Raw genomic sequence first — 11,303 nt, 5'->3', positions numbered from 1 at the left:
GTGATCTGTCTGTTGCTGAGAGCGGAGTTTTGAGGTCCCCTACTATTAATGTATTATTATCTATATGTCTCTTTATTCTGGTTAAGAGTTGGCTTATGTATCTAGGGGCTCCCCTCTTGGCTGCATAGATATTTATAATTGTCCTATCCACTTGTTGTATACATCCTTTAAGAATAATATAGTGTCCTTCTGTATCTCTAACAACAGTCTTTAGTTTAAAATCTAATCTGTCTGATATGAGAATTGCTACTCCAGCTTTTTTTTGAGGTATATTGGCATGAAAAATGGTTTTCCCTCCCTTCACTTTCAGTCTGGATATATCTTTAGGTTCAAAATGAGTCTCTTGTAGACAGCAAATGGATGGGTCATGTCTTTTTATCCAGTCTGCAACCCTGTGTCGTTTTATGGGAGCATTTAGGCCACTCACATTGAGAGTGATTATTGAGAGATATGATTTTAATGATATCATGTTTCCTGTGAAGTCTTTGTTTCTGTAGATTGTAAATTTCTGTTCTGTATCACTCTTGGGGCTTTTTTACTTTTATAGAACCCCCCTTAATATCTCTTGTAGGGCTGGTTTCGTGGTTACGAATTCCTTGAGTTTCTGCCGATCCTGGAAGGTCCTTATCTCTCTGTCAATTCTGAATGACAGCCTTGCTGGATAAAGGATCCTTGGCTGCATGTTCTTCTCCGATAGAGCTTTGAAAATACCCTGCCAAACCTTCCTAGCCTGCCAGGTCTCTGTAGACAAGTCTGACGTTATTTTCACCCCTCTGTATGTAAGGATTTTCTTCCCCCTGGCAGCTTTCAAAATTGTATCCTTGGATCTAATATTTGCGAATTGCACTATGACGTGACGTGGTATAGGTCTGTTCTCATTGACCTTGGGAGGGGTCCTCTCTGTCTCTTGGATACGAATGCTTGTTTCCTTTGCCAGATTAGGGAAGTTCTCAGCTACAACTTGTTCAAATATCTCTTCTAGACCTCTCTCTTTCTCCACCCCTTCAGGGATGCCGATGATTCTGACATTGGAATGTTTCATTGAGTCAGTAATCTCCCGTAACTACATTCTTGAGATTGGATTTTTTTGAGCCAAGTTTCTGTTTTAACTTTCTCTTCTACCATCCCATCCTCCAATTCACTAATTAGTTCTTCTGCCTCATTTACCCTGGCTGTCAGAGTGTCTAGTTTAGACTACATTTGATTCATAGCATTTTTAATTTCTGCCAGACTCGCTCTCATTTCTGCCCTTAGAGAAACTATATTCCCTTTAATATTTTCATTCATAGTTTTTTCAAGCCTGCACATCATCTTGACCATTGTTACTCTGAACTCCATTTCTGACAATTTGGTTATATCCATAGCCATCAGTTCTGTGGCAGAAGCCACAGACTCATTATCTTTTCTTTCCCGGGGTGGGGGGGATTTCTCCTCCTTGTCATTCTGATGAGGAGAGGTTGCAGGGGTGCCCAGAGCCCAGATTATTGACCAGGACACAGGCAGTGTGCACTTGTTTTTAGGGACCTTAGGGATGTGGGCTTCTTGATTTTTCAGCCTCCCTTCTGGGGGAGGGGCCTGTCACGCTGATATTCAGGCAACCCTGTTTATTTTTATTTTTAAAAAAGATTTTTAAATTAATTTTTGTGTAAGGGGGAAGGGCAGGGGAGAGGGAGAGAGTCCTAAGCAGACTCCACGCTGAGCACAGAGCCCAACTCAGGGCTCGATCCATGACCCTGAGATCACAACCTGACCCGAAACCAAGAGTGCAGTGCTTAAGTGACTTGACCACGCAGGTGCCCCAGGGTAATATTTTTAAAGTGAGGAAGGACTATAGTCTACAAATAAGTAGTAATATGAAAATATTATTAAAAGGTATTGCTTTCCTTCATTTTTCTAACAGGGTCAGCATATTTCATTAGCACCTATCCAGAAGCTTGAAGAAGCTCTATATGAATACCAACCACTGCAGATAGAGACATGTGGACCACAAGTTCCTGAGCTCGAGATGCTAGGAAGACTTGGGTAAGTGTCCAAAAACTTCTCATTGAGGAACTGATGGTTAGGGCTTATCTATTAGTACTATTTTTAACTTACACTTTAAAAATTCTTAGATTTTGAATTTTAGAACTTTACTTTTTTGTGAAAAGTGAATGCTTAATAGTAAGTGTACACATTTTTTTGTATGTTTTTGTTAGGTCTTTTGAGATTAAGATTGGATTATTATTAGTTCTTTTTAATGATGTTGTTGGCAGCCATACCAATGTAGCTGTTCATTTTCAGCTCACTGTGTAATTTTTTAGAAATAGGAGCCTAAGTTAGTCATTAGTAAAAATATGAGAGTTGTGACCTTGCCATGAAAAAGGGTAGATTTACTCATTGTCTTCTATTTACAGTGTAACTATATTTATGAGAAATGAGCCACAAAATACGTTTAGTTAAAACTTATAATGTAGGGCTGGCCCAGTGGCTCAAAAGCTGTATTAGATGCATCTGTTTTGGAAATGAACCTGGGATGGTGACTCTTTTGGGTGATGGAGATGATCACAGTCTGTCTCAGGGAAGCACGTGTGTATCTATAGTATCCTTGAAAAGTGTAGGCACAGACTTTGTTGGATGGAACAAATCATGTCTTGGTCTAGCGTCTCAAGCTAAATTTTTGAATGAAAAGATGATCTAGAAAACATTGCTTCTTAACAAAATAAAATAGTTTAAAGAATATAATGTGAAAAGAAGATAATGGATACAATGAAACAAGTGATTAAAAAGTAATTTTAAAAAAGACCCCAACAACAAAAGCAAGATAGATAAAACAGATAATAAACCCTACATACAAAAAAAAACAAAAAACAACAAAAAAACTTATGTGCATCTTCAAAACCAAAATCTCAAACATGACGCATAGTATTATATGTATGAAACTGGAGGCTCTAAGTTCCAATGACTATTAAAATGACAGATAATTTACTAATCTGCTCTTTAGTAGATCTTATTATTTTCTTTAGTTCTGTATTCTCTTAAGGTATGAAGCTAAGGAGATGTGAAACTAAACCTAAAACCCTTTTGAGTTTGAGATAATAAATTTATCAAATAATTTGCCTAAGTGCTAAAATTGAAACTTGAGATAGACCATATAGGGTTTCATGATGTAAAAAGTAAACTAGTGATAAAGATGTTGGTTCTTATCTCTTATTGGGTTAGCAAGAGCCAGAATTCTAGATCTCTAAAATAAATTTTCTTAAAATCTTTACTTTTAATGTTAGTGAAGACAAAACTATTTAAAATAGTATTCCTTTGTTACAGAGTTTTGCATTTTTTAATAGTTTTGTCATCAAAATTATATTCGAAAGATTGTGGAAATGAGCATGCATTATAATAATGCACAAGTGAAATGTGTGACAACAGTTAGTGCAAAGGATAGGAAGAGGAAATAACTGTCATTGTAATGTTCTAACAGTATATATGAAGTGGTATAGTAGTACCTGGAAATAGATTGTGGTAAGTTAAAGACATTTAATAGAAACCTTCTAGCAACTACTAAAAATCTGGGGGAAAAAAAGGGACAGTCAGTTTATCAATAGCAGAGAAAAATAATGAAATCCTAAGAAATACTTCATTAATGAAAAGGAGAATAGGGAGAGAGGGTGACAAAAGTAAAGAAATAAGCAGTTAAGAAACAACATGGTAGTAGATTTAGTCCTAACTCTGTAATTACATTGCATATAAATGTTCTAAAGCAGCACTATCAGATACAACTTTCTGAAATGATAGAAATATTTTATGTCTATGCTGTCCAGTATAGTAGTCCTCAGTTTCATGTTTCTGCTGAGCACTTGAATGTGTCTAGTGCAATTGAAGGACTGAATTTTAAATTTTACTCAGTTTAGTTTAAATAGCTATGTATGGCAGGTGGCTCCCATATTGGATGGCACAGGTCTAAATAGTCTAAATACTAAGCAGAGATTGCCAGACTGCATTTAAAACAAAATTTGCTATATGTTTTCTATAAGGAACTGGCATTATATATAAAAATATAGTTTTTCTGAGTTTTCCAAGTTTCTCTGTACTTCTTGAATCTATAATTTGTTGTTTTTATTTTGTAAATATCTCAACTATTATTTCTTCACAGATTTCTTTTTTATCAAAGGAATTCTTTCTGATCTTGCTATTTTTATATCTAGCATTTCCATATCACTCCTTTTTAAAATTTTCATTTCTTTTCTGAAATTCCCTGTTTATTATACGTTTTCTACCTTTTTCCCTAGATCTTTTAACTTATTAATCACGTTATTTTAAAGTGTCTTTGATATTCAAAATCTCTGGGTCTGGTTCTGTTGATTATTTTATGTCATGATGATAGATTTATTTTTCTTGCTTTCGTGTGTTTATTATAATTATTATTTGAGTAGAACGGAACAGCAGAGACCAAGATTTATGCCCCTAAATATTTATGTACTTTTTTTCTGTCAGGGCATTAAGATAGAGAATTGAGTATTAAGTCTGTAGTTTGATTTTAGTTTGGGTTTTGTTGTTGCTCCAGTTGTTGTTCATAGGCTTCAACTTCTTCCAGATAGTCTATTGCCACTTTGTGCCTAGTATGAGGCTTTGAGTGCTGGAGGGATCTTTTCGGTCTTCTTGCTCCACTCTCAGCTTTCAGCATCAGGCTCTGGCCACCTGAGCCCCATAAAGGGTTCTCTCTTGGTGCTTCTCCCCAGCAATAAACTGCTTTTTCCTCTTTACTTGGAATAAGTTTTGTGGTGGGAAAAAGGAGACTTTTTAGTTCTCCTGTTCCAACTTTAGCCTTAGGAAGTCTTGTGTGCTAGAACCTCAGGGTAGTGCTTTCTTGGTGTATCTGTCTCTTTCCTAGAGGCGAACAACTTTTGTCTCTTATTTCAGAGCGCAGTTGGGTTTGCTGTTCCTCTTCTAGCCCAACAACTGAACTCTGTCTTATGTTGGTAGGTATGGGAAATGTTGGGTATAAGACAGTTTCCTGTTCCTCCTGCACCCCATCTCTGCTTTGCGTCATTGTGTTAGCACAGGTAAGAATTGGTTTTGTGCCTTTCCTCAGTGGTTGAAGTTTTTTGTCTGTGTCAGTATAGAGTTGAGGAGGGTGGCAGTAGGTTTTCTATTTCTCCCCCAGTGGCAAACAACCTTTGCCTTTTCCAGCAGCTGAGCCCTAGCTGGGTTTTTTTGTTTTATGAAGTTCATTTCCTCTTGTATTTAGTGTTCTATTATTGCCAATTTTGGGGGGGGGGTTGGTTTCAATTTCATTTGGTTTCATTTCAATGGAATGTCTCCCTTATCTTCATCTTTTAATCTGTTATGGTGGTGCTGCTGCTATATATATGTGTGTATATTTAACTAACTGTAGTAGAACTCTGTATAAAATAGATGTAGCTTGATTGACGTCTTTCCCCAACAATTTTGAGTAAATTGTTAAATTTAATAAACTCTGACAACTCTTCTGATTGTTTGGACCCCTTTTTGGTTTCCTTTTGCCTTTGCCATTATGGTTTAGATTTTAAAATGTAGGGTAAGTGTCCTTTAGATAAGATATAACCATAGCGTTTGTACTTTTCCCAAGTTTTTCATACCTGTAATCTTGTTTGAACCTAAATAAAGGAGGCTGGATCACTTTTTTTTTTTTTTTTTGGTGTTGGTGGGTGGGGGACTTTCATTAACCATTGAGTATTTAGAATACAGTTAGTTCCAGAATTTCTTTTTTCTTTTTTTTTTTAAGATTTTATTTATTTATTTGAGGGAGAGAACATACGTGCATGTGTGCACACACATGGCCGGGGTGGGGGTGCTCCCCGGCAGAGGGAGGGGAGAAGCAGACTCCCCACTGAGCGGCAGGGCTCCATCCCGGACCTGGAGATCACAACTTGAGCCAAAGGCAGACACTTAACTGACTGAGCCACCTAGGCGCCCCCAGAATTTCTTGAAGTAGACTTTTGCTTCTCTCAGACTATACCAAAATATTCTATATCTACAATAGTTACAAGGGCAAATTGTTCTGATTTCAAATAAACATGTATGTTTAAGTCAGTAGACCTTGACTGTAACAGTTTCTTTTAGCCATCTGTGGCTAAGTAGTGTAGGAATTTCTAGATCATCAACAGTGATATCAGAATTGCTAAAGAAACAGGGGCGCCTGGGTGGCACAGCGGTTAAGCGTCTGCCTTCGGCTCAGGGCTTGATCCCGGCATTATGGGATCGAGCCCCACATCAGGCTCCTCCGCTATGAGCCTGCTTCTTCCTCTCCCACTCCCCCTGCTTGTGTTCCCTCTCTCGCTGGCTGTCTCTATCTCTGTCAAATAAATAAATAAAATCTTAAAAAAAAAAAAAAAAGAATTGCCAAAGAAACAGTGACTTTTTCCTGATAATAGAACTATTTATCAACCAAGATAAAATTCATCCCCCATCTATTCAGCCTTCTACCTTGAGAATGGGATTGAATTCTATAGACAGCTTTAGTATTTGGAGCTGGGATTAGCTCAAGCAGTCTTTTTGGTGATGTTATGACCTCATACTGAAACATTTGCTAAAATAAATTCTAAATTGATTTCTTATGCTATTAGCTCATTTTCTTTTCTGGAATTATTATTTGAAGCTATATGTTATCTTATTTTTTTCTTATTAAAGAAAACTTTATAAATCTAAGAATACATTTTTACCTAATCTAACTTTCAGAAACATTTAGAGAAAAACTGAAGAATTTGTTCTGTGAAGTGACTTTTCAAAGAATGATTTATATCCTGAAAGGTGCTGCTCTTAGGGTATAAGGAATATAAATTTAAGTTGACTAAAGGTATACTAATTACACATCTGTCCTAAAAGTTGTCCATGTCTTGCACCTAAATAAGCCCCATTTATCCCTTTACGGTGGGCTCTCCCCCTTTCCCCAGTCCTCTAGCTTCTACTCCTCTTTCTTTTCCTATTACAACAAAATTTCCATTTTATATTATATTATCCTACAGAGGGAACAAGTTCAATTTTTCTAGAGGCAAACAGAGAATAAATTAACTGCCTTATTTCTGTTTTCTTATATCTGCTTTGAAATCTGTGTGACTTAGTGAAGTTAAGAATGGTACACTTTGCACTTTAGCTGGTGCAAAATTATGGGTGCAAGCACTTTCAGAATAATTTTAATTATATATTTTGGGGAGTAGGTGATACAAGGTCTTGTCTCCAAAGAACTAAATTTTTGTCATTATATATAACTTTGAAAAAGGATGAAATCAAAAGTACATTGCCATGAGATTTTTGGTGTTTTGTATGAAGATCTTTTCTAAAGTTAGTTAAACTTGAAAAGCAGAAGAAGAATGAATGAAAATTTTTCATTCAGGAGGGTATTATGAATGAATAATTATAGTTCATGTTGCACTGGTAGTACTCTTCTGGTTTGCTTAAGGCAATATGTAAATATGTTTATTAATTCTGTGCCAGTGGGAGAAAGCATTGGGGAAACTTAACTGCTAATTGAAATTCTCTAGACAATGGCTTTCGTGGTTAGTCTGGTAGTCTCATCGATTGGCACTCTGAGACTGTCTTTTTAATAATCAACTGGAATTCTAGTTAATATTTTACTACCTTCCACCCAAAGACGAGTTATTCCCTTAACTGATACAAATTATGAGTGCTTGTCAATTTTATTCATCAATTTCAAATTATTTAATCAGATATCTCTACTGTTTTAGGTAGATGGAAATGATTTATTTAATATGAGCTTTTCATTTGTGACCTTATTACAAAAATAAGGAAAAACTGTTGTTTTATAAAATACGATCTTGAAGATCTTCTTCTGTTTACACAACTGATATAAGTCTGTGCTATTAGTTATGATAGCTTTATTTTTTATTTTTTAAAGATTTTATTTTTATTAAAAGATTTTATTTATTTGAGAGAGTGCATGCACACAGGCAAGGGAGCATGAGCAGGTGGGGGTTGGGGAAGGGACAGAGGGAGAGGGAGAGAGAGACTCCTAAGCAGACTCCATGCTGAGTGTGGAGCCCCAGGTGGGGCTCGATCTCACCACCCATGAGATCATGACCTGAGCTGAAATCAAGAGCTGGACTAATTAACCAACTGAGCCACCCAGGCGCCCCTAAAGATTTTTATTTTTAAGTAATCTCTATGCCCAGTGTGGGGCTCGAACTTACAACCCTGAGGTCAAGGGTTGCATGCTCTACTGACTGAGCGAGCCAGGTGCCCCAAGTTATGAGAGCTTTAAAAAGCAGATTTAAAGTCCAATGGTTTAATATCTTGAGTCCTTTCTGCTAAGATTAGTTAGCTATTATGACATAATCAATAGTGAAAAAATTTGTGACAGTAATAGTAGTATTGAATTGACTTAGCTAGAAACTAATGATAATTAGAAGATATTTTTTTGTTTGATCTCTGTCACCACCTATCAATTTTTTCTTGTGTAGCCATTAACTACGTTGATAAAACCAACCAACCAAAACTAACTAACCTATTAACAGATCCATTACTGTTGGCAAAGCAATTAGAAGTGTTTGTTCTTGAGGGAATAGGATAGGGTATAGTCCCCAGAATAGAAGATCCATCTTCACAGTAACCTTGGAGGTGCTTTCATGACCTTTCTTTTGCTCTGCTTTTTTTCCCCCCAGTTGATAATTAGTCTTTATATATCAAGAATTTGAGATAAGACATTGAACCTATTCTATCAAATTTTTTGTTATAACACTCTCTTTGTCTCCCTCCTTAAGGACTTCCTTATTGTTGCCATAGAAGACTAATATATCAATCTGGTCATGTCTCTTTGTTTTTAATATATCAGTCTGGCCTAATATATCAATCTGGTCGTGTCTCTCTGTTATTAATATCTTGCAGTGGCTCATCATCACCTGCACAATCTGACCCCTATCTTTATAGTCATATACCCTACCCCCTTATACTTGGTGTTTCTTAAGAACCTTATGGTGTCTCATGTATTTTTGTGTTGTTGTACACGCTGTTTCCTTTCCTTAGCATTTTCGTATTGTCTTTATATTTGTGGCACAGTCCACCCAGTAATTTCTTGTCCTCTTTTCCTCCCTGTGCATGAGCGGTCTGTTTATTCCCTTTGTCTCTTTTTTTATTGGGATAGTATTGTTTTCCTTATTTATTTATATGTGTCAGCTATAGTAGTAAGGCTATTAACTCTTGAAATTTTAATTTTATTTTATTCTTTTTTTTTTTTTAAGATTTATTCATTTATTTTAGAGAGACAGTAGGGGTGGGGGAGAGGGAGAGAGAGGATCCCAAGCAGACTCTGCACCGAGCACAGAGCCCAGTGCAGGGCTCTATTCTATAAGATCATGACCTGAGCCAAAACCAAGAGTCAGATGCTAACCCACTGCGCCACCCAGGCACCCCTTATTTTTTATTCTTTTTAAAAAAGATTTATTTAGGGGCTCCTGGGTGGCACAGCGGTTAAGCGTCTGCCTTTGGCTCAGGGCGTGATCCCGGCGTTCTGGGATCGAGCCCCACATCAGGCTCCTCCACTGTGAGCCTGCTTCTTCCTCTCCCACTCCCCCTGCTTGTGTTCCTTCTCTTCGCTGGCTGTCTCTCTCTCTGTCAAATAAATAAGTAAAATCTTTAAAAAAAAAAAAAGATTTATTTAATTATGAGAGAGAGAGAGAGAGAGAGAATGAGTGGGAGGGGCAGAGGGAGAAGGAGAGAGAATCTCAAGCAGACTCCACACCGAGCATGGAGCTTGATGTGGGGCTCGATCTCATGACCCCGAAACCACGACTCAAGCTGAAACGAAGAGTTGGATGCTTAACTGACTGTGCTACCCAGTCACCCCTTAGTTTTTTATTCTTACATTGTATGTGATATGCAGTAGTTTTAATCTCTGAGCAGTGGATGTATTGATAATGTCCTGTTAATTTTCCATTGTTCTTCTACCAAGGAAGTCCTAAACCAACACAGAACTTTTTATGTATTTATATTCTAATTTTTGTGTGCTTCAATTTTTATATGTAATCTCTTAATCCATCTGGAACTTATTTTTTTATAAGGATCTATAAAAGAATATTTTTTTCAACATGGTAAATCAGTTGGCCCAGACCAGTATATCCAATACTACTTTTTTTCTACTCATGTGTTTTATTAATATAGTAAGACTTTTTCTCCACTGCCCTTTCTTTTCCATTAATCTATGTTTCAATTTTTAACAGTATCATGTAATTATTAATTTAAATTCATGATGTTTTAATATTAAGCTATGCATTTATCGTCTATTGTTGTGTATTAATTTACCACAAATTTAAGTGGCTTAAAAGAACATCCATTTTCATCTCATTCATTTTCAGTGTTTGTGAGTCAGCAGTCAGGGCATGGGTTACCCAGATCCTTGTAACTCAGGTGTCACGTTGCTGTAATCAAAATGTCAGCAGGTGCTGTGGTTCTGTGTAAGTGAGGCTTCGAGGGGGGAGTTGTCTTCCAAGCTTTTATAATATTAACAGAATTAGGGATTTTGCAGATGTAGAACTCATGGTAGCTTCCATCTTCAATGCCAACAAGAGAAAATAACTTTGAATCTCTTCCTTTTAAAGGCTACTTACCTGATTAAGTTTGGCCCACCTAGATAATTTCCCTTTTTATTAACTCACAGTCAACTGATTTGAGATCTTAATTACATCTGCAAAATCCCTTTTGTCATATAATCTCAAGTGAAATCCATCGTATCACCCCATGGGTGATATGGAAGGGATTTTGCAAGGATGCACATAAGGGAATCTTGGGGGCCACCTCAGAATTCTGTCTACCACAGGTGGCACAAGTCTTCTTTTGCTATTTATCTTTTTCAAAGTAGTCTTAGCATTTTTATACATTTATTCTTCCAAGTAAACTTTGTTAGCAAAAGCAGCAAATCACTGTACAGTTCTTTCAAGTTTCTGTACATTTGACAATTTTCATAATATGTTGTGAAACAGGTAAACAAAGCCCACCAACTACTTAACTGAGATAGAGCCATTCTTCTCGCTCCTTAGAAAATAAGCAAGCACCATTCCTTTTGGGGATTTTATTTGGAATTGCTTTCAACTTATAAACTGATTAGAAGAGAATGGGTATTTAAAATTTATTGAGTTTTCATGTATCTCACTTAGAAATTAATTTTGTTACGGTTGTGATACTGTTATAAAATTATTTTCATTTTGCTTTCTGATTTTTAAATGTGTTTTTATTTTGTATCTAGCCACTTTATTGAACTCTAATAATTTTGTTCTATTAGGTGAATATCTGGGTTTTATTGGGAAGTGAATCACCTGAAAAAATGAATTTTTTCTTTTGAA

General features: G+C 36.4%; 1 protein-coding gene across 1 annotated transcript in view; it reads left to right on the top strand.

Moving 5' to 3' along the window:
• MNAT1 (MNAT1 component of CDK activating kinase) overlaps nt 1–11,303 on the top strand; it is a 201,712-nt gene that overhangs the window by 134,882 nt on the left and 55,527 nt on the right. The window contains exon 7 of the mRNA XM_008701291.2: nt 1,901–2,022. Within this exon, the coding sequence (XP_008699513.1) occupies nt 1,901–2,022 (122 nt within the window). The remainder of the gene's footprint in view (nt 1–1,900; nt 2,023–11,303) is intronic.

The sequence above is a fragment of the Ursus maritimus genome, unplaced genomic scaffold, assembly GCF_017311325.1.
Source record: "Ursus maritimus isolate PB19 unplaced genomic scaffold, ASM1731132v1 scaffold_25, whole genome shotgun sequence".
NCBI lineage: Eukaryota > Metazoa > Chordata > Mammalia > Carnivora > Ursidae > Ursus > Ursus maritimus.
Note: the sequence above shows the minus strand (reverse complement) of the source record. Positions and strands in the feature narration are given on the sequence as shown.